Here is a 24990-nt window from a genome sequence, read left to right as displayed (position 1 = left end):
AATCCATATTCACCTACTACGTTTCCTTCTCTTCGTCTTCCTACTGTCGAATTCCAGTCACCCATGACTATTAAATTCTCGTCTCCATTCACTACCTGAATAATCTCTTTTATCTCATCATATATTTCATCAATTTCTTCATCATCTGCAGAGCTATTTGGGACATAAACTTTTACTACAGTAGTAGGCGTGGGCTTCGTGTCTATTTTGGCCACAATAATGCGTTCACTATGCTGTTTGTAGTAGCTTACCCGCACTCCTATTTTTTATTCATTATTAAACCTACTCCTGTATTACCCCTATTTGATTTTGTATTTATAACCCTGTATTCACGTGACCAAAAATCTTATTCCTCCTGCCACCGAACTTCACTAATTCCCACTATATCTAACTTTAACCTATCCATTTCCATTTTTAAATTGTCTAAGCTACCTGCCCGATTAAGGGATCTGACACTCCACGCTCCGATCTGTAGAACGCCAGTTTTCTTTCTCTTGATAACGACGTCCTCTTGAGTAGTCCCCGCCCAGAGATCCGAATGGGGGACTATTTTACCTCCGGAATATTTTACCCAAGAGGACGCCATCATCATTTAATCATACAGTAAAGTTGCATGCCCTCCCATGAACCTTGGACCTTGCCGTTGGTGGGGAGGCTTGCGTGCCTCAACGATACAGATAGCCGTAGCGTAGGTGTAACCACAACGGAGGGGTATCTGTTGAGAGGCAAGACAAACGTGTGGTTCCAGAAGAGGGGCAGCAGCCTTTTCCGTAGTTGCAGGGCCAACAGTCTGGATGATTGACTGATCTGGCCCTGTAACACTAACCAAAACGACCTTGCTGTTGTGGTACTGCGAACGGCTGAAAGCAAGGGGAAACTGCAGCCGTAATTTTTCCCTAATAATATATCAAAAATATAAAACTCATATAAATTTTCTGAAATGGACTTATATCCAAACTGTCGCTAAGTATGTCAAAAATATGTTCTTAGATTTAATTAGGGACGGAATTATAGTTTTGGGTCGAGAATGGTTTCGTACCTGAAGTGCAACAGGCGTAAAGCTTTGCGCAGTGGTAACGGCAACACAGCGGAAGCCCACTGTGCCAGCCTCCTGTTACTGCAATGGTGGCAGGAGGAGTCCATGTGACTACTTGTCAAGCCCAAACTAAATCTGACTATAGAATGAACCGAGTCAAGATAGAACGTACGAAGACAAAAACTGAATAATGGTCTGAAATTAACCCACTAAGGAGAACAAGTTGCGACAAACGACCAGGGAGTAGGACAAGGTCGTGTCAGCGACGCCGGCTAACGCCAGCTGTAAAGACCTTCCGACAGCTGACAACAATCGGTCCGTAATTGCCCGTGGCGGCGCTGCGCACGGGAGGCGCACCGCGCATGCGCCGCCGGCGTCGCGTGGTGGCAGGCCGGCCCGCGCCTCGCGGCAAGAGGGTCAGTATGGGCGCGATCCCCGTCCGGGACATGTCGAGCGGCAGCGGGGTGCGCGCCGCCTGCTGCCTGCTGGCGCTGCTCTCGCCGGCTCTCGTGGGTGAGTAGCGAGCGCGCCGGGGGGACGGGCCGAGCGCTGCGGCCGGCGAGGGAGCCGCCGCCAGCACCACCAAACGTAGTAAAACTCGGCGGGGCTGCAGGACGTGTCCCTACTTCTGGAAGTAGATCGTTAGCACCAATCATCGCGTCTGTATTATGTGCGTTGTCGAAGATTTTTGCGAGGAGAATTAATGTCGTTTTTTTTTTTTTCTAACGACGACACAAACTCACAGAAACAACAAAGCCGTTACACTACCCCTTGCTGTTTTGCAAATTCTTTATCAGGATGCACAGTCAGTGGACTCTATAATAATAATGATTTGGTTTGTTATGCATTGAAAACAGGAGGTAGGAATAGTAGATAATACTGTAGTATTACGCCGAAAGTTTTCGTTGCGCAGTTTTGTATGTCTACATTTGTCATCTCCTTATACCGCCCACGTCTGTACTCCCAGATTCTGGCTACGCTGCTTCGCCACATGCAACAATCACCGCAGAGCACGCAGCACGTGTCTGTGTTATTTAGCTGTCAAAGCTTACAATCAGCAGCTGATACATAAAATCAGTCTCTATTTGCTGCTATGTACAGCAGTCCTTTAAATACGACGAAATCTGATACGACCATTTCGGTTAAGAAAACAGCGAGGAAGTGAGGCATGAAAACATATTTGGATACTTCTAACAGAGCTATAATGGGCTTACAAATGATTCTCTGAAATGAAACTAAGATTCTCTGGTAAGAATAAAATCTCACTAAAGTTCCAGAAGAGGCCGTAATCAAGATAAGGAACTAATTTCACAACAAACATTGTTGACGTAAGACTGTGCTGAAACACACGTTACATTTTTCGACTCAATCGTTTTAATACTCTAATCACTGTTTCATTGTTCTCCTGTCCACAATCGTTGTTCCCTTACACACAAATAAGCGATTATATTTTATATCCTTCCACTTTCCAAGCACTGGTACGCAACAGTGCAGAGTCTGGGCCACACTTACATATAACAAATTCCTATATCTATTGCAGAATAAGCTGCCACTAAACGTAACTGCACGAAGGAAATTAATATTAACCGACCGTATGAATGGTTGATGTGAAATTTATTTCACTACCCATTATTCGTGTTTCCTACTTACCTATGGAAACTGTTTTCCAGGAGCGAACTGTGACCTCCAACCTATCCCTTTGTGTACACAAACTAAAATGACTAATGGGCTATACAAGACGTTCGGAAATACCTGTTACAAATTTTTAGGACTTGTGGAGGGTAGTGAGTACATAATATTTTGAACAGGAATGCTACCGTTTCATTTCAACGACGCTTTCGTTTCAGATGTTAAACTTACCCACTTCTGCTTGAGGAATTGAATTAAACGTGACGAAATATTATTGTTAGGTAATAATTCGAACGAAACATAACGAAACACCCATTTATAGTTCAAGCACATTTGTTTATATTGACGCCTAAACATTATGTGTTTACATTATCAAACAACAAAAAAGAACCTAGCATGCAGGATGCACACAACAGATGTGATGCATTGCAACAATGGCTCCATGTGGCTCCCACAAACGTTGTTTCGTTATGTTTCCTTTCGAATTTTTACCTAATATTTGCACTGCGTCGCGTCTAACGCAATTCCTGAGGCAGAAGTGAATGAGTTAAACATTTGAATTGAAACCACAGTAGAACGCAAACGGCATGCTTCCAGGCATGGGTTCCTATCCAGAATATTATGTAACCACTCCAATCTACAAGTCCTAGAAGTTTGTAACGGGAATTTTCTAACCCATTGTATTTATTGTGTCCTAAACTCTGCTGATAACCGGCCTACATTGGCTTCAATTTATCCTCCATATTTTGTTCGCTTATAACACATTTCGAGTTATGTTCTCCATGTAATCTTTCACTTAGTATCAGACTAGGGATTCGCATGTATTGATGATCACGCAGAAATTATCGTGATGATCTTGGGAAGAATTAGTAGACTGGTGCTGGTATCTGATAAACGTTTAGTTATTTGATTCTGATGGCAGCTATGCCGTAGCCCCTATGGATTCTCTTGAAAATTCCCCAATGCGAAGAACGTTGTCAGACTGTTTAAATTCGATGTATGGCCGCTGCATTTCGTTGCTCACTACTGAGCAAAACTTTAAGTCATTCTGGCCTGAAATAGTGGCAGTTTACGCGACGGACGTTAGTTAAACACACCGATGAAATCTGTTACTAATATGCTCGATTAAAAAGTCCTGTGCAGGTATCAAGCAACCACAAAATACGAATATTTTTTGTTTGCTATGCATGTGAAAATATAGTTCATAGAAGGATCTGGCAGTCTACACTGACAACAGGCATGGGGTAGGCAGGATATATATAAAAAAAAATGATATCCACATTCGTCGCGTACTAGGTGACGTCATGGTCGTACTGCATGGTTACATCATTTAAACTACTACTTAAGAACGCATTACCCTCTTTTAGTCACATCCTTTTTTTGGTGCATCCTCTTGTCACGTCTTTACTTCTGGAGTTTGATTTAGTGGCTCCAAAGCCTCTCCAGGGTTGCAGTTGAAGAAGGGGCGGCGGCGGCGCTTCTAAGGTTGTGCGTGACAGGAGTCCAGCTGCGCGACCTTGGTGCGCAACGAGCCAATCAGGCACTTACTGTAGGCCGCTGGCTGCACCCGCCCGCTCCCTGGTCACGGGAGCCGCCGCTCGGCAGAGAAATCCTCAGGGTCGCGACGTGCTGCCAACAGCGGTTCGTCTGCCGTCAGGCTTCACACACGTTTCATAGACGATTCTTGTTGTGACCTTCACATGATAGTTATGTTATTACTAATTCTAAAACCCATCGATACTATCATGGATTAGTAAATAACCAATTTCAGATATAACTGGTTTACTCACTATGCGCAAAAACTTCCGCCCAAAGACAACTATGTTTACTGATGAGAGTATCTCCTTTACTTCTGTACTGAATTATCTCAGTGCCTGCGTTCAGGCTCTAATAAAATGCTCCAAGCTACTGAGCTACTGAAACACTTTGTGTTAATCCCGTTAAACACACAGGATGAATAGCATATTCACCATTTTGTGTACCATGCCCGTAATGCTGCTTTGTCTTCAGTATTGGGAACCATGCTCTGCTAGCGACACTAATAAGCTTCATGTCAAAGTGAGAGAAATAATTTCAAATTATTTCTTGAGTTTCTATCAGACTTTCAAATAATAATGAAAATGGCCGGCGCTGGATTAAGGCCACTACACTAAGAAGATGTACATAAGTGACTCGCATTCAACGTGTTAATTTTATGTGTGAGTGGTTCTTCCCCCATGGGGTTCTGCAAAGATCAGTTCCCTACCCCCCATCCCCTCCCCGCCCCCTACCGTATTCCTAATTCTACTAAATGCCATTGCGACACAAGTGGACACATAAGGCTGGTTCAATAGTCTGCACATACCTGAACTAAGGAGTTTTGTACGAACTTCCGGTATGCTGGAATAACTTTGGTCAGCAACTTCTGTTAATCAGTAGAACGACAACCAGTCCAAGTTGGAATTTTTTACTTTTTATTCGTTCGATGACTAGTTTTCAGATCATCCTAACAGAGTCGAAAATCGCATTTTCGAAGATGTCAGAAATGTGCAATGAGTTACTTGTACGCACTGTAAATGTTTGCAGCGCATTTCCGACGTCTTCGAAAACGTCATTTTCGACTTTGTTATGATAATTTGAAAATTGGTCTAGGCCCGAAACTAGTCGTTGAATGAATAAAAAGTAAAAATTTGCAGCTCGGACTGATTCTTCGTTCGATTGAAGGAGTTTTTGTTTATCTACACATTTAAAGACCTAAGCGTATATTTGACGAGCTACTTCAGGAACACATCGAAGAAGAATTTCAACGGTTGCTACAAAAAATTTTTTCGCCTGTTCAAGGATGGAATGAAGCAGACGGATGAAGCTTGGAAAACTGTAGTGATTCATTACGACACCTGAAAAGTCTGGTACAAGACGGTCTGTGCTTTATATGTCAAGTGTGCAATCTGTAGTATTTTTCTTTCGTTAGACCTAACTGAAAGACGAGTTATTATCGAATGTAAGTTCATATAAAATTTCTTCATGTGGGGAACGAGTCTTCATACTTCGCATACGTAGTACAGTAGTGCATAGGTACATAGTTTCACATATGGCTTACACTGATAATCTGCACTACCTACCTCCCGAGACGTCACTGGTAGTAGCAGATACACGAAAATAATTAGATAATAGCAGTTGCTTTCGTCTCAGTTCCCGTAGCTGAGTGGTCAGTGCGGCTGACTGCCAGGCGGAGAACTGAGGTTCGATTATCGGTGCCTCCGGATATTTTACCTTGTGGAGGGCTGTGACAATGCACTTAGCCCTGCGACACCAACTGAGGAGCCACTGGACGAATTAGTAGTGGTTACAAGGTCAAGAAAGCCGACAAAGACCGGGAGATTGCTGTGCTGACAGCAGCAATCTCCCAGTCTTTGTCGGCTTTCTTGAGCTTGTAACCACTTGTGCTGACCGCAAGTCTCTCCATATCGCATCCAGTAACGTCATTGGCAGAGAACTCGCAGCTTCACCCGCCTTTACGTTAGCTAGGGATCTTCACTGTAGCCTCCTAATATATATATATATATATATATATATATATATATATATATATATTCACTTATGAAATTTTTTATTAACAATCCGAACGAATTCAAAAGTAATAGCAGTGTACATGGCTACAACACTAGGAGAAAGGATGATCTTCACTACTCAAGGTTAAATCTAACTTTGGCTCTGAAGGGGGTAAATTATGCTGCCACGAAAGTCTTTGGTCACTTACCTAATAGCATCAGAAGTCTGACAGATAGCCATATAGCATTTAAAACGAAATTAAAAGAATTCCTGAATAGCTACTCCTTCTACTCATTAGATGAATTTTCGGAAATAGTAAGTGGGTAATTTCCTCCCGCCCCCCAAAAATATTAAGTGTCATGTAATATTTTGTGTAATGTAATATCTTGTATAGACACCTTCTATTAATCTGACACGTTCCACATCATTACGAAGTGTCCTATTCATGATCTATGGAAAAAGTACTAATGTAATCTAAACATGTTTTGGAGGAAGAAAATTGATAGTACTCACAGATAAATCTATGAAGCATGGTTTGAAAATATATGATGAAATTTTTGTAAACGCAGTAAATTCGCCTTCTGGGGCCTATGGTTATACGTTCATATTCGCACTGTGATTTGTGTTAAGTAAATTAAATTTATCGAAAGAAAATGAACTGCGGTATATAATTACAGCTTAGGCTTTATTCATGTTCATTTATTAAACACGTCACAAACACCGTTTGCTTAGTTCTTGTCGGACATTGCTTTATATAGAGCATTTGATACCAATGTTTTTCCTTCATCCTTTCCACAGACTGTAATTTGTGGACCGTACGTAGACTGTGTTGTTTATTAGTGTGCAAATTAAAGATAAATGTATGAGGAAAACTATTTAGTTAATATGTAAGGAAACGAAATGGTGTATTTTGGAATAATTTTTAATGCTTAATAGATTCGGCTACTTCCCTTCTACGTAACTATTCTGTTTTTGCTTGCGATTGTTGGACTTTGTCAGAAGCATGGCAGCCTGCGGTACATCTTCAGGTTTTAATTATCTAGATTTCATCTATTACTGTATTGATTGTATGTCCTCGTGTCGCTTTGGAGCGTCATAAACATAGGAAAACATTTTCCGGATGTGGGAGCACGTCATGCTGTGAAAAATATATACGTTTTGGCTATTATTACTGGCAGCATTCATCAGGATGTATACTTTTGGTATGCGCTTGCTGATTTGTGTGTACTATTACCTCCCTGTCCCTCCAGCTGAAGTGACTTCGCGTCCTGCCGTGGTATGTGATGATATAGTATGACAGGATATTGCACCAGATTACCCTCCGTTAGTAAAGTGGGTGCACTCAGTGACTGTGCTATTATATATAAATTATGGAGCGGAGCAATCAGTCGACCTTTTTGTTGCAGGTTTTATTTTGCAAATCCTGATTTTAGCTAGTGCCTAGTCATTATCAATGCACTATTTTCTCGTCTCGATTCATGTCAATTTCCTGCTGTCCAGGCGTCAGTCTAAGTTCTTTCAATATTCAAAGAACTCTGACTGACGCGCGAACAATAGGGAACAGACATGACTCGAGACTAGAGAATAGTGCATTGATAATGACTAGGCACTAGCCGAAATCTGGATTTACTTAATAATACCCGCAAAAGAAATGACGACTGATTGCTACGCTCCATAATTTACAGATTTATAAAAGGATAGTGCAAGTTAATTTTGTTCAATTCTCAGTGAGGAATTCGTGCAAAGTTCCATCGTGACGTCGCGTTGCTTGGGTGTTATCCAATTACGCCTAATTCATGTCAGTGACTCCTGTTGTCTCCATATCCGCAATCGAGGCCAGGCCGCCGGCCTCCTGTGAATGGCGACCGAGGTGACGAGGCTATAAGAATCCTCACGGTTCATGTTAGTCTGTCGCCAAGTTATCTTGGTATTACCTCTTATTTTTCTCCCAATTAAAAGTGGGTAAAACACGGACATGCTTAAATAAAATTTATCCGCCACAATTAGTCACCACGACGAGGGCTGCCTGTAATATTAGCCAAAAACTTCGTAATTTTATCATATTGTGACGTGGTCAATCTATCAGAAGAATTTTATTGAAGTATGCTCTGGCCTCCTAAGCTAACGTTTATATCTATACAATTTGGCCTCACTGACATGGAGAGACTCGCAGAAACCCATAGTGCGAGAACCCTCCAGGAAACATGAGTTCATCACATGAAGAACTGATAATAAATTTCCGACAAGTATTCCACCGGCCTCGCAATTACATGTTAGGATGACTGATTCGCATGGGCAATCGTTTTTTGCTCATGGTGTATGCATTTGCCTGCCGGCCGCGGTGGTCTCGCGGCTCTAGGCGCTCAATCCGGAGCCGCGTGACTGCTACGGTCGCAGGTTCGAATCCTGCCTCGGGCATGGATGTGTGTGATGTCCTTAGGTTAGTTAGGTTTACGTAGTTCTAAGTTCTAGGGGACTGATGACCACAGATGTTAAGTCCCATAGTGCTCAGAGCCATTTGAACCATTTTTGCATTAGCCGAACGGCACCCGCGGTAAATATGGGCCCCATAACGAACTTGTGCCGTCCCACTAGACGCCATGCACAACACACGTCACGAACGCTCGGCTACGTCCAGAGCGAGGCTAGAAAGCAGTATGTCAATGAAAAGGTTTACTCAGTAAAGTAATTAACTTTGTCTCAAGTTATGGAGAGCACCAGGCTATTTAAATGCTCAGCTACGTAGTGTTCAACTGCCTCTGCAACTCGTAAGACCTAGAATCTCTCGTGCTGTGACGTACGCCACAGTGTCCGAATATCTAGTTGTCACCGTGAGCTGAATTAGTAATGTGTACAGCTTACACTCGTTTTAGGTCGCAGAAACAGATATTTTGATGGTGAAGAACGAGCTGATTTTCAGATCCCGTTCTGGGCCGCACAATAAATTCACGTTTAGAGAGACTTCGGAGTTTCTGATCGTCTGGCAGGGCCGCATAAGCAGGGTTTTATGATCGAAGACAAACACCAGTCATAAAATAGACTAATTCATTTCCGAATTTCGTAAGAACATTTCCTTGATGGACTTATAACAGAAATATCGACACACGCAATCTTGTGAATGACTTAGTGGACCGGTAAATCAACAATATAACGTTTCCCTCATTGCATTTCTCTCACTTACCATCATTTCTCCATTTCTGTATAGGTTGTGACCGGTAACACATTACAATAATATGTTTGTAGCCCTAATGACTACATCTTGCATACAAGAGAAACGCACCTGGCTCTGTTGGATGTTTGCAAACGTCTATGTAAGTGGAGAATTGTTACTGACCGCTACACAACAGCTAAATGTGGTCCAACTGTTGTTAGGCCATATCACTATTGTGTAAGAGAAAAGTGTGGGAGACAACTGTCGGACGTATTTCGCAGCTTTTATAGAACAAACAAGTTGTGGAAGCCGCAGAATTATGTTAATTATAGTCAGTTCTATCCTTACCGCGTCTTGCTTCTAGAGTCAATCTAACGTGCGACATAGTTTCGCAGGAGGCCTAAGACTATGACGTAAACTTGATGAGACATGCCTGTGCTGAACAGGTCGCTATAATAAATGTGACTCACTGTTCACATATTTTTATTACTCGAAACGCGTCAAATAAATAAGAATTTCTGGACAGACAGCACCAGATATCCCAGAAATCTGTTGAGCATTGGCATACGTATCCTTAAACATGTATGGTCAGTTTTGAAAGTTTCTGTCTCCTATTAAAAGATTTTCGGAAATACAGATGCTGTATGACGTTAACAACTTGTTATTGCAGATCCCTTTAAGAGTAATTTTTAAAGTTATTCTGAGCGGCACGTAACGAATCATTCGTCTAATGGACGGTTTATTGTTTTAGCGCACACTGATGTGTAGCGATAGAACTACGAGTGAACGAGTCACATAAAGATTCGTTTATTGGAAGCTGCAATTCTTGTGTCTATAGGTGAACAGATTAGCCAGCTACTACGTCACTGTAACTGGGGATGGATTCATCTCGCTCGAAGGTCTCGAGAAAAACTGCCAATTTCTCGAGGATATCGTAAGGCATCCGAGGGAGTACTCAGCTTATCTCTCTTGACCAGGAGTGGAAATTAACTTCCCTGTTAGAGTAAGAGCTACCCCCTACGAGTACAGATGTCGAGTTAGCTTGTGTATCGACTAGCTGCGGCTGTCGCTGTCTGTGTTGTTACGCGAACGAAACGAACGGTGAAGCGCGGCGGCTGGTGTCATCGGTATGTTTCATTGAGGGGCTGCAGTTTAGGTTGACTTGCCGGAACATCTGCTTTAAGGTGATAGTAAAGAAACTAACAAGCCTAAGCTCAGGGTGGATGTTTTTTCCACAACAAACGTATTCAGTGGAATACTCATAAAGTTGTATTTGCTCTTCCACCAAATTAATTTATGATTTTTGTGTTTATTTTTAATTATGTTTTCAAAACTGTACATGCTTCATGAGGAAAAACCGTAACGAGGAACAGAAAACTTTATCCTCGAAGCAATAATACGAGGTGTATTCGGAAAGTAAGATTCGATTAGGCGCGAAATGGAAACCACTGTGAAAATCCGATGGAACTTTGCACAGATGTGTTGGGTATTGGTTTTAGTGTGGCTGTCGATCGCTTCACGTCCTCTTTTCAGTTCAGAACTCAAAGTGATCACGTAGAAATGCCTAAAACAACAGTGTCTCACACCAAGTGTGTGCATCTGATGAGAGATTTCGCCTGAAGCTATGCAGCCTACATAACATAAATGTCATGCGTTTCTTTCTTCAAGAGAACTTTCAGCCTCATTCTGCAGGGGCAATTAAGACGTTTCTGCAGCGTTTTCAATGTGAAGTGTTTGATTGCCCACAATATAGTCCTTAATTGGCTCCCTCCGTTGTTCATCTCTGCTCACATGAACCGCTGTCTATGAAGACATCATTTTGGCACAAACAAGGAAAGGCAAAGCAGCATGGAGAATTGGCGGAAAGCACAAGCAGCTCTTTTCTGTGACGAGGGTACAGGAACGTTTGTACAGTGCCATGAAAAATTTCTAAGTCGGCCCGGCGACTGTTTAGAGAGGTAGCTGGAAAGTGAGGCTAACTTGAACGAATTACTGCGGTTTGAAGAATAGATCAGTGATAATATCCTAATAACATGAATAGTAGGCGTACTTCATTCTAAGTGGAGAGTTTCTTTATCATTTGTCATGAAGTTCAGTTTAACTTTATTTTCCTCTTTATCACTTTTCTGCTGTTGAAAACGGTTCATGGAATTTTTCAGAAAGGATTTGTCGCTTGTAACCATAGGAAGGTCCTGCTTCACCGGTCAGTGTATGTAAATTTCCAGATTAATGAAAATACGAAATTCTGTTTCATAATTTTGCGGCTACTCAAAACAGACCAAGCAAACCTGTGAAACATAATATGTGATTCATTACAGTTCTCTGTTTGACAAGACTATATATCACAAACCATCCATTCATCGCATTGCGACAGCGGTCACTGACCGCTATACGGACTAAAGTTATTACAGTCATCCCTGTCTCCTAAACGGTGGTACATGGCCTTCCTCATCCAACGTCATGTAATGGTGCAAAAATATGTAGTCGTTTACGCTGTTGGTATGTGCTTCTTGTGGAGAAATAAGGTGGTTAGATATTCCATGGACGTTGGTTTACAATGCAGTACACAGAGAACTTTCGGTATCCTGGAAGGAACGTAACAGTGGCATTATGGCTTAATTAAAGTCCTTGTGAGGTATGTAATCGTCTTTCATAGAACAAAGAAATTAAAAAAAACGAAATGAAGTTTTTGGATATGAGGGAGATATTGGCTCAGATAGGAGTAAACCAGGTGGTTTCATCACGACCGTAGCGATCTTCATGAGAAAAGGCTGTAAGAAGTCAGTATGCTTTTCTACTTGACTAACCACTTTTTTGAATTTCGTTACTTGATGTTCTACATCAGCCCCTTTAATGAATCATCCTTCACCCGATTCCATCTGTTCTCTGAAAGTCATAGCTTTCGAAAATATTTGAAATGAGTTATATGGTTGAATTGTTATTGAATTAATCAGCCCTGAAGAGGACTCACTGTGTAATACCCCTTTAGCACCAATTCACTGGTCTCCCCTCTGTCCATCTCTTTCAAATCATTCTAACCACTTCTCTATTGCTTCTAGCCATTCATTTGTCAACTATAAAAGCAATAAATGGTAAAATTTCTCGAAGTTATTCAACACGATGTCTTGAAGAAGCTACGTTTATTGCAGATGCCAAGGTTCAAATGGCTCTGAGCACTATGGGACTTAACATCTTTGGTCATCAGTCCCCTAGAACTTAGAACTACTTAAACGTAACGAACCTAAGGACATCACACACATCCATGAACGAGGCAGGATTCGAACCTGCGACCATAGGGGTCGCGCGGTTCCAGACTGAAGCGCCTACAACCGCTCATCCACAGCAGCCTGCGCAGATGCCAAGGATAAGGAACTAATATGTGATAGGTATAAGCGTACGTAGAGGTTCAACTAATATGTAGTCTATTTACAATTAACAAGCACGCTCATGTTCAGTGCAAATTTTATCAGGCTTAACATGGTGAAGAAAGTAAAAATGCTATCTTAATTTTGATATAAACTAAATTTGGCTACATCACGAGTTAATAAAATGACATGACTACTTCAAATTGTTCTATGAATCATCTTCACATCATAAAATATCCTCACATACCGTGAAACGTCACATGTTACACAATCAAGTGCTCAGTCATTAAAATATTTTAGTGAGTCAGTACCTGATACCACAACAAGCAACTTTTTACAGTCTGTAACGATATTTTACGGTCTGAAGATGGTTACTAGCCCAATCGAAACAGGAAGTATTTATTTTGTTTTACTTTGTGTGTCATGCTCCGTGGGAGCAAATTGCGGAGCACGTTTCTAATGTCATGGAACGAGTCAGGGCATGAAGTTATCAGAGAATAGCAATAACAGATTAAATGAAACGTATGTGAATCCTTTTCAGACATCAAGCCGTAAGTTTAAATAAACATTATCATAAACGTAACAAAGGAATCAGCTAGTTTCCTTTATTCTTAATTTTTCGAGGAGGAGTGAGCCATGTGCAAACTTTTCAGTTTAGACTTGAAAGTGGGTCGATTACTGTTAAAATATTTTAACTCTTTTGACAGTTAATTGGAAATGGTAGCAGCAGAATACTGTACGTCTTTCTGATCAAGAGTCACGGAGATGCTTTCCAAATGCACACTGGATTAATGTCTGTTATTAACTGATGGAAAGCTGCTAACTCTTGGGAACAAGCTGACATTGTTAACAACAAACGCCATTAAAGGAAATATGTATTGAGAGGCCAGTGTCAGAATTCCCTGAGTAGTGAACAGGGGTCTAGAAAAGTTGTTACCTTAGAATACACATTGCTCGAACCGCTCGTTTGTAGGCCAAAAAACTATTTTTGATACAGAAGAATTACCCCAAAAAATGATACCATAGGCCTCAAGCGAATGAAAATAAACAATATAGACTAATTTTCATGTTGAATGTAACTTTTTTCCGATACTCTTCTAATGGTAAAGGAAACAGAGTTTTGTTTTTGAACCATATCCTCAACATGGGCTTCTCACGACAGCTTACAATATCTGAACACCTAAGAATCTGAACTCTTCACTCTCATTTATTATATGCCCATTCTGTGTAATCAAAATGTCACTTTTTGTTGAACTGTGAGCTGTATCTTACTGTGATCTGGCATCAATTCATTTTCTCGTGATCCGGACAAGAGAAGGTCACGTTTAACGCAAACTGACTTTCGGAAGTATAATATTGCCATGCGCTAAGAAAGACCGTAATTATTTTTGCTAAAATGTATGTAAATTTATTTACCGTGAGCCTGGGCAGATATGGTCTTGAAACGATGATTAAATTCCATGTGGATGCCCACAGGACCCTGAGACTAGAAAAAATAACGAGCACCATTTCGCAGCACAAGCCTATCGTAGAATAAAATTTTGGTCCGTGCATGCTTCTTTAACGTGTCTTTAAAGATTTAATGGCGGCTTTAAAAGACGAAAGCGTGTTTTAATTAATGGCCGACTCAGTCGCTTAATACATGGAAGGCGGTTCTACTTTTCATACACAGCTTGTCAGAGCCGAGTTTTCAACACTGCAGTCCGTATTTACTTAAGAAGAATCTTTCTCCCCCACGCTCCTCACCTTAAGCCCTCCCTCACGCTCTCCAGCTCCTCCTCTCCGTCCCTCTCTTTTCCTCCTTCCTTGGCGATTTTTATTCGCGAATGGTTCAGATTCACGTTCGCACAGGTAACGGTAAGCGCCTTTTCAGTGGTACATTCGTGCACGGGCGGAGCCAAATTGTCGCGTTTTATGTCGTTCGTGAGATACGTAATTTGCTTAATTGCCGCAATAACTGCGCTTAATGAAGTCTTTAATTATTTAAATTGTAACTCTGAAGTATGTGTTTATTTGCCGGATAAGATTCAGTTCCTCCCACTCCCTCTGCGAACGAAGCATTAAAAATTCAACTCGGGAAGTTTGCTGGTTGATCTTTCTTGTTTTTCTAATAACTTACCTCACGTCTTATCGTATTCCTCATGTCTTATTGTATTCACTGGGCAGCACATGTTGCAAGGGACATAGAATTTTTTAGACAGACTCGCCGTGTTTGACATAGTATCACATTCAAATGCAAATGTGAAGCGGTTTAGTAGCCTACATTTGTCGCATCTGTCTAGTAAGCGTCAGTCATATCTCTGCCTGCTGCTCAGATCCCTCACATCCATCTACAACGGCCAATGGAATTGTTCGAAGTATGATTTACTGCTATAGGGTTTCGACGTTCTCGTTACCGGACGTGTTAACTGGTTGTGCTTCATGGACAGCAAATTCATTTTCAAATAGTCGCTCTCGTGCTGAAGGATATTACATCAAGTTTTCGGATACGTGTAGTCCGTCTGGAATATGTATGTGAATAGTAACGTAAGCCGGTCGCTGTGGCCGACCGGTTCTAGGCGCTTCAGTCTAGAATCGCGCTGCTGCTGCGGTCGCAGGTTCGCATCCTGCTTCGGGCATAGATGTGGGTGTTGCCCTTAGGTTAGTTAGGTTTAAGTAGTTCTATGTCTAGGGAACTGAAGGTCTCTGATAGTCCCATAGTGCTTAGAACAATTTGAACCAATTGAATAGTAACGTAAACATTATCACTATTTGAGTGTGTGTAATGTGTCATGGAGGTTATCGGAAGACGTGAACACGTACGCAGTCGATGAGTTCGTACGAAATATCAATGTGAAACAAAATGCACGCCAAATGACGATATTTCACGACTCAGTGAAAGTGCACGTCCTTGTATCGTGTCGCGACGATCGCGCGCGCCCTTGTGAGCAGGAACTGAATGCTGCCCACTTAATCTTATACGCATGAGGACTGAACATACATACTGTAAAACTGTATAGGTCAGGCTAAGATAGATTTGTCTATAAAACACGGCAACAGTTACAGTTAAGATATGTGTGTTTATGAACTGTGAGCAGTGTGGCACATATTTTCGTTATTTTTTTCTGTTCTCAGCAGACGAAACATTCTACCAGATATTGGCATGAGTGATTCCAGAACGTCTTCTGACCTAACCTAGGCATTAGTAAACTACAGGAGGAATTGATGGTGCTGGTAGAAAAGGACCACATGTCTGAGCGTATTCTGGCAGAACAGTTGCAGCATTCGTTGTACTGCGTTTACTAGCACAATGCTATATTACCTGCCAGTTCGCTTACAAATGGTTCAAATGTCTCTGAGCGCTATGGGACGTAACAGCTGAGGTCATTAGTCCCATAGATCTTAGAACTACTTAAACCTAGCTATCCTAAGGACATCACACACATCCATACCCGGGGCAGGATTCGAAACTGCGGCCGTAGCAGTCGCACGGTTCCGGACTGAAGCGCCTAGAACCGCTCGGCTACCACGACCGGCGGTTCGTTTACAGTCTACAATTTCTTTCCTTGAGTAAGTTTCGGAGACGTCTTAGTTCTAAAGCACATCTCTCCTTCTGCAGAGTGACTAAAACGTAACTACTCGAATACTACCGTGCTACAGGCTTAAGTACTCAAGTTTTGTACCATTGACAAGATTTTGTACAATCTGCAACTGATTTTGTGGAAATTTTTACTATGTATTACTTGGGCAATTTGAATTTCGCTCTAACTGAATCAGTTTTTCGAAGTCATTCGCAGTCTCCGACAGTAAGTTGAGTGCCTATGCCGAAGTATGGGTTTTAGTAGAGGAACACAAAAGACAGGGTTGTTTCACTTTTGTCCGATAGCAAAACTGTGTTTGCTCCACAAACACAGTACAGATACTTTAAGAATGTCAGTCGTAAGAAGTGCTCTACTTCATGGAAACTTATGCTCTGACACGTATCTGGACATTTTGAAAGTCCTACAAATTTCTTGCTGTTACTTCTAGACGCTGCTCATTTTATTTATAAAACGTAATTGTATTGTCAAAGTCTCAGATGATGTCACCCTTGTTTACATTCATTAATATTCTACAGTAACACCAGTGATAAAAAATAGTCCATGGTCAAGAGGCAGTTCGTAGAAGAATTTAAAAAAAAATTTATATTTTCTCAGTAATCCTTGCATTCATAATATTATCCGTCTTGCAGATGGATGGATCGCAAAGTAAATTAGTTTTATTTTCCTTCAGTTACGTATTAAGAAATAGTAACTAGCGATAGCTGGTATGTTACGAAGAAAGTTTCCGTGAATAGACCATGTCCATATGAAAATAAACGATTATATTGTAAAAGCATCTCTAATTGTTACTGAGTTCAAATATACCAACATAGTTACGTAGATAATCAGTGGCATAAATAGAAATTTCCGTACTTACAATTACGGACGGGATAAAAGTACTTCTTTGGCTTCGGAACGAGTGACTTACGATGTGATAAAAAGAAAATTCATCCAACGACGTGAAATGCCTGACAGTAACCAGACAAAGAGATAATGGGAAACTATATTGCAACGTACTAAAGAATTTTTATTACGTTAATAAATTCCTGCGAATACACTATCCACGATATTTGACTTCGCTGCGGATAGGTAAACACGAGACAGAAAGTAATTGCATGACTTTGGAAACCGACTACCACTCACCTTATCTGATAAAAGTTGTTGGATATTACTTTACTGAATTTATTACAGGAATGCCTCCTGTGATTGCCTGGGAAGGGTAATGTATGACTTGCTTCTGTTAATATCACATTTACCTAACACCACACTGATGCTCACTGCCACTACGCATGTACACTGAAGCGCGAAAGAAACTGGTATAGGCATGCGAACTCAAATACTGAGATATGTAAACAAGCAGAATACCTACACAAGCCTATGCAATACCTATACAAGACAATAAGTGTCTGGCACAGTTGTTAGATCGGTTAATGCTGCAACAATGGCAGGTTATCAAGATTTAAGTGAGTTTGCACGTGGTATTATAGTCGGCGCACGAGCGATGGGATCCAGCATCTCCGAGGTACCGATGAAGTAAGGATTTTCCCGTACGACCACCTCATGAGTATACCCTGAATATCAGCATTCTGGTAAAACAAAGTCTCAGACATCGCTGCGACCGGAAAAAGATCTTGCAAGTACGGGACCAACGACGACTGAAGAGAATCGTTCAACGTGACAAAAGAGCTACCCTTCCGCAAGTTGCTGCAGATTTCAATGCTGGGCCATAAAAATGTGTCAGCGTCTGAACTATTCAACGAAACATCAGCGATATGGGCTTTCCGAGCCGAAGTCCCACTCGTGTACCCTTGACAGCACGATACAAAGCCTTACACCTTGCTTGGGCCCGTCAAAACCAGCATTGGGCTGTTGACGACTGGAAACATGTTGCCGTGTCGGACGTGTCTCGTTTCAAATTGTATCGAGCGGATGGACGTGTACGGGTATGGAGACAACCTCGAGAATCCATGGATTCTACATGTCAGCAGGGAACTGTTCAAGCTGGTGGAGGCTCTGTAATGGCGTGGAGCGTGGATATTGGAGTGATATTTGACCCCTGATACGTGTATATACGACTCTAGCAGGTGACACGTACGTAAGTATCCTGACCGTTCACCTGCATCCAATTTACGTCCGTTGTGCATTCCGACGGGCATATGCAATTCCAGCAGGACATTGTCACACCCCACACGTCCAGAATTCATACAGAGTGGCGCTAAGAACATTCGCCTGAGTAAAAACACTTCCGCTGGTCACCAGAATTCCCATACATATAAATTAATGAGCATATCTGGGATGTCTTGCAACGTGCGGTTCAGAAGAGATCTCCAACCCCTCGTACTCTTACGGATCTGTGGACAATCGTGCAGGATTCGTAGTGTCAATTCCTCAGACAAAAGTCGAGTCGAAACTTCCTGGCAGATTAAAACTGTGTGCCCGACCGAGACTCGAACTCGGGACCTTTGCCTTTCGCGGGCAAGTGCTCTACTGGCAGAAGTAAGGCTGTGATACCGGGCGTGAGTCGTGCTTCGGTAGCTCAGTTGGTAGAGCACTTGCCTGCGAAAGGCAAAGGTCCCGAGGTCGAGTCTCGGTCGGGCACACTGTTTTAATCTGCCAGGAAGTTTCAGATCAGCGCACACTCCGCTGCAGAGTGAAAATCTCATTCTGGAAACATCCCCCAGGCTGTGGCTAAGCCATGTCTCCGCAATATCCTTTCTTTCAGGAGTGCTAGTTCTGCTAGGTTCGCAGGAGAGCTTCTGTAAAGTTTGGAAGGTAGGAGACGAGGTACTGGCAGAAGTAAGGCTGTGATGCCGGGCGTGAGTCGTGCTTCGGTAGCTCAGTTGGTAGAGCACTTGCCCGCGAAAAGCAAAGGTCCCGAGTTCGAGTCTCGGTCGGGCACACAGTTTTAATCTGCCAGGAAGTTTCATATCAGCGCACACTCCGCTGCAGAGTGAAAATCTCATTCTGGAAAAGTCGAGTCCATGGCACGTCGTGTTGGGGCATTTTGCGTGCTCGCGGGGGCCCTACACGATATTAGGCAGGTGTACCGCTCTCTTTGGCTCTTCAGTGCACAAACCAGTAATACATAAGCATAAAAGCAAAAATTATATATCTTTCAAAATACTAAAATACTATGAATAATTGTGATTCAGTTTCAAAATCTGCCTCTTACGCCTAAAGCAGTTAGCACTGTATCATGGCAGCTCCGAAAGCTTCAGCATCACGTTGGTTGTTCGACGGAAGTGAATCCACATTTTTCCAGTGCTTCCTTTCCTGCTTTTCCTGGGAATCGTAGTGGTACACGTGAAACTTGTCCTTTGTCGTTAAGTAGCCAAAGAAGTCCTCTATGTTCACCTTTCCCAGCTGTAACTGTGTCACTGCCACCTCGTTTTTGTTGTCTTTTTTGATTGGATGTGAGCAGTCGTGGAGCCTAGCGGACGGCGATATTTGTCGTCTAGTTGATGTCGTGCAAGATGTTGAAAAATATTCCATGAGAAATTTTCGACAGTTTACTTGATTGTGGTACTCCGGTCTCAGAGCACCAGCGTCTCGACATCTCTTGCGATTTCCTGTTCTCCTCTGAGAAGAGTTGTTCGATCTCTCAGGCGTCTACACCACGTAACCCCTGCGTCATATGAGAATGCAGTGCTGCCGCACTCCTCCACCCACTCGTCGTAGACTGTACCACCTGGCTTGTTCCGTTCAAATGGAGAATCTTACATTCTTCTAAGTTTCAATTTACTGACGTAGAATGACTCTCACTTCCCCCTGAAGTTATTATTATTGTTTTAAATAACAGCAATGTTCTCAAGATATATTTCACTGTTGAATTCAGTGTTCACTCTGTTACAGAAAAAAAAAAAAAAAAAAAAAGAAGAGAACTGCTGCCTGTAGAGTCTGTGACTCCGGCTACGTCCATTATCAAATATGTATCATTCTGAGAGGGTCAACATTTACAGGCTTTCAGTATTTTACATCGGCGTCCAAACTCTTCTTTGTACACTCTGTTTTTCCTTTGACTGAAGTCGATGATGGCTCGAATGACCATAAAACGAGAAAATCACACATCTTCTTGCCTCAGCTGTCCACAGTAGAGTATTGCTCTTGTTAGTGAGCAGTCGACAGTTATCTGTGGCATAGAAAATAGAGCAAACTCTTCTTCTACATCTACATCTACATCTATACACCGCGAGCCACCTTACGGTGTGTGGCGGAGGGTACTTATTGTACCACTATCTGATCCCCCCTTCCCTGTTCCATTCACGAATTGTGCGTGGGAAGAACGACTGCTTGTAAGTCTCCGTATTTGCTCTAATTTCTCGGATCTTTTCGTTGTGATCATTACGCGAGATATATGTGGGCGGTAGTAATATGTTGCCCATCTCTTCCCGGAATGTGCTCTCTCGTAATTTCGATAATAAACCTCTCCGTATTGCGTAACGCCTTTCTTGAAGTGTCCGCCACTGGAGCTTGTTCAGCATCTCCGTAACGCTCTCGCGCTGACTAAATGTCCCCATGACGAATCGCGCTGCTTTTCGCTGGATCATGTCTATCTCTTCTATTAATCCAACCTGGTAAGGGTCCCATACTGATGAGCAATACTCAAGAATCGGACGAACAAGCGTTTTGTAAGCTACTTCTTTCGTCGATGAGTCACATTTTCTTAGAATTCTTCCTATGAATCTCAACCTGGCGCCTGCTTTTCCCACTATTTGTTTTATGTGATCATTCCACTTCAGATCGCTCCGGATAGTAACTCCTAAGTATTTTACGGTCGTTACCGCTTCCAATGATTTACCACCTATGGCATAATCGTACTGGAATGGATTTCTGCCCCTATGTATGCGCATTATATTACATTTATCTACGTTTAGGGAAAGCTGCCAGCTGTCGCACCATGCATTAATCCTCTGCAGGTCCTCCTGGAGTACGTACGAGTCTTCTGATGTTGCTACTTTCTTGTAGACAACCGTGTCATCTGCAAATAGCCTCACGGAGCTACCGATGTTGTCAACTATGTCATTTATGTATATTGTAAACAATAAAGGTCCTATCACGCTTCCCTGCGGTACTCCCGAAATTACCTCTACATCTGCAGATTTTGAACCGTTAAGAATGACATGTTGTGTTCTTTCTTCTAGGAAATCCTGAATCCAATCACAAACCTGGTCCGATATTCCGTAAGCTCGTATTTTTTTCACTAAACGTAAGTGCGGAACCGTATCAAATGCCTTCCTGAAGTCCAGGAATACGGCATCAATCTGCTCGCCAGTGTCTACGGCACTGTGAATTTCTTGGGCAAATAGGGCGAGCTGAGTTTCACATGATCTCTGTTTGCGGAATCCATGTTGGTTATGATGAAGGAGATTTGTATTATCTAAGAACGTCATAATACGAGAACACAAAACATGTTCCATTATTCTACAACAGATTGACGTAAGCGAAATAGGCCTATAATTATTCGCATCTGATTTATGACCCTTCTTGAAAATGGGAACGACCTGCGCTTTCTTCCAGTCGCTAGGTACTTTACGTTCTTCCAGCGATCTACGATAAATTGCTGATAGAAAGGGGGCAAGATCTTTAGCATAATCACTGTAGAATGTTAAGGGTATCTCGTCTGGTCCGGATGCTTTTCCGCTACTAAGTGATAGCAGTTGTTTTTCAATTCCGATATCGTTTATTTCAATATTTTCCATTTTGGCGTCCGTGCGACGGCTGAAGTCAGGGACCGTGTTACGATTTTCCGCAGTGAAACAGTTTCGGAACACTGAATTCAGTATTTCTGCCTTTCTTCGGTCGTCCTCTGTTTCGGTGCCATCGTGGTCAACGAGTGACTGAATAGGGGATTTAGATCCGCTTACCGATTTTACATATGACCAAAACTTTTTAGGGTTCTTGTTTAGATTGTTTGCCAATGTTTTATGTTCGAATTCGTTGAATGCTTCTCTCATTGCTCTCTTTACGCTCTTTTTCGCTTCGTTCAGCTTTTCCTTATCAGCTATGATTCGACTACTCTTAAACCTATGATGAAGCTTTCTTTGTTTCCGTAGTACCTTTCGTACATGATTGTTATACCACGGTGGATCTTTCCCCTCGCTTTGGACCTTAGTCGGTACGAACTTATCTAAGGCGTACTGGACGATGTTTCTGAATTTTTTCCATTTTTGTTCCACATCCTCTTCCTCAGAAATGAACGTTTGATGGTGGTCACTCAGATATTCTGCGATTTGTGCCCTATCACTCTTGTTAAGCAAATATATTTTCCTTCCTTTCTTGGCATTTCTTATTACACTTGTAGTCATTGATGCAACCACTGACTTATGATCACTGATACCCTCTTTTACATTCACGGAGTCGAAAAGTTCCGGTCTATTTGTTGCTATGAGGTCTAAAACGTTAGCTTCACGAGTTGGTTCTCTAACTATCTGCTCGAAGTAATTCTCGGACAAGGCAGTCAGGATAATGTGACAAGAGTCTCTGTCCCTGGCTCCAGTTCTGATTGTGTGACTATCCCATTCTATACCTGGTAGATTGAAGTCTCCCCCTATTACAATAGTATGATCACGAAACTTCTTCACGACGTTCTGCAGGTTCTCTCTGAGGCGCTCAACTACTACGGTTGCTGATGCAGGTGGTCTATAGAAGCATCCGACTATCATATCTGACCCACCTTTGATACTTAACTTAACCCAGATTATTTCACATTCGCATTCGCTAATAACTTCACTGGATATTATTGAATTCTTTACTGCTATAAATACTCCTCCACCATTGGCGTTTATCCTATCCTTGCGGTATATATTCCATTCTGTGTCTAGGATTTCGTTACTGTTCACTTCCGGTTTTAACCAACTTTCCGTTCCTAATACTATATGCGCACTATTTCCTTCAATAAGAGATACTAATTCAGGAACCTTGCCCTGGATACTCCTGCAGTTTACCAATATTACGTTAACTTTTCCTGTTTTTGGTCTCTGAGGACGGACGTTCTTTATCAACGATGATAATGTCCTCTCTGGTAAGCCGTCAGGTATTTTATCGTTTCGCCCAAGGGGGGGTCCCTCTAACCTAAAAAACCCCCGTGTGCACGCCACACGTACTCTGCTACCCTAGTAGCTGCTTCCGGTGTGTAGTGCACGCCTGACCTGTCTAGGGGGGCCCTACAGTTCTCCACCCAATAACGGAGGTCGATGAATTTGCAACCATTATAGTCGCAGAGTCGTCTGAGCCTCTGGTTTAGACCCTCCACACGGCTCCAAACCAGAGGACCGCGATCGACTCTGGGCACTATGCTGCAGATATTAAGCTCAGCTTGCACTCCGCGTGCGATGCTGGTTGTCTTCACCAAATCAGCCAGCCGCCGGAAGGAACCAAGGATGGCCTCAGAACCCAAGCGGCAGGCGTCATTCGTTCCGACATGTGCTACTATCTGCAGCCGGTCACACCCAGTGCGTTCAATAGCTGCCGGAAGGGCCTCCTCCACATTACGGACGAGACCCCCCGGCAAGCACACCGAGTGCACACTGGCATTCTTCCCCGACCTACCCGCTATTTTCCTGAGGGGCTCCATAACCCGCCTAACGTTGGAGCTCCCTATAACTAATAGGCCCGCCCTCTGTGACTGTCGGGACCTTGCCGGAGAATCGGCCACTGGCCCAACAGGCGAGGCATCCTGTGGTGGCTCGGAAACGATGTCATCACCACTAGGAAGCACCCCGTACCTGTTGGAAAGGGGTAAGGCAGCTGCCACGCGGCCAGATCCCACCTTCGCCTTTCGGCCAGGCACGCGCGAGCCCACCACTGTCCGCCATTCACCCTGGAGTGATGGCTGACCGGTAAGATGCTCACTGCCGGAAGACGCAGCGACATCAGAGGTTCCATGTGATTCCAAGGCCACCGAAGTAGGCATAGGTCTCACCACAGTTGCCCCAACGCCACTACGAGCCGACGCCTGCGCCTCGAGCTCGATGAGCCTAACAGACAAAGCCTCCACCTGCCCCCGAAGAGTGGCCAATTCTCCTTGCGTCCGCTCACAACAACCACAGTCCCTACACATGACTATGTTTACCCTACTCTATACGGTGACAAATGCCCAAGATAATCTTCTGATGAGCTACTCTGATAATCAAGAAACACTCACTGAAATACGAGACGCGAAAACTACGCTAGGTTTTCCCAGAAAAACTATTTAAAAGCTAAGCGCAGCAAATAAGTACAAAAACGCTTTATACAAACAGTACTCGCTGCTGCTGGTGCTCTCGCTCTGGCTGTCACAAGACAACTGCTGATTCAAGTGACTAGTGGCTAACGGCCGCGAAACAAACAAAAGACGGTTTTAGGGCGCTTTCTGTTCTAAACGATCAAGAAAACACTAAGAAATCTAACACGAAAACTACGTAAAGTTTTATCAAGAACTGTTAGTTACTATGCAGAGCAGATAAACACAAATAGAATCCCTTCCTTAGTGGAAGGTCGTAAACAAAATGCAAAATAAACGCTTTATACAAACAGTACTCGCTGCTGCTGGTGCTCTCGCTCTGGCTGTCACAAGACAACTGCTGATTCAAGTGACTAGTGGCTAACGGCCGCGAAACAAACAAAAGACGGTTTTAGGGCGCTTTCTGTTCTAAACGATCAAGAAAACACTAAGAAATCTAACACGAAAACTACGTAAAGTTTTATCAAGAACTGTTAGTTACTATGCAGAGCAGATAA

The 24990-nt window shown here is 42.7% G+C and overlaps 1 protein-coding gene across 1 annotated transcript in view; it reads left to right on the top strand.

The window, feature by feature from the left end:
* Positions 1 to 1446: 1446 nt before the first annotated feature.
* Positions 1447 to 24990, top strand: part of LOC126481354 (uncharacterized) — a 481436-nt gene continuing 457892 nt past the window's right edge. Inside the window, exon 1 of the mRNA XM_050105052.1 lies at positions 1447 to 1549. Coding sequence (XP_049961009.1) covers positions 1459 to 1549 — 91 coding nt within the window. The 5' untranslated portion in view covers positions 1447 to 1458. The remainder of the gene's footprint in view (positions 1550 to 24990) is intronic.

The sequence above is a fragment of the Schistocerca serialis genome, chromosome 5 (genome assembly GCF_023864345.2).
Source record: "Schistocerca serialis cubense isolate TAMUIC-IGC-003099 chromosome 5, iqSchSeri2.2, whole genome shotgun sequence".
In the NCBI taxonomy this organism is placed as follows: domain Eukaryota; kingdom Metazoa; phylum Arthropoda; class Insecta; order Orthoptera; family Acrididae; genus Schistocerca; species Schistocerca serialis.
The sequence above is the reverse complement of the archived record's forward strand: the minus strand, read 5'-3'. Positions and strand labels throughout refer to the sequence as shown.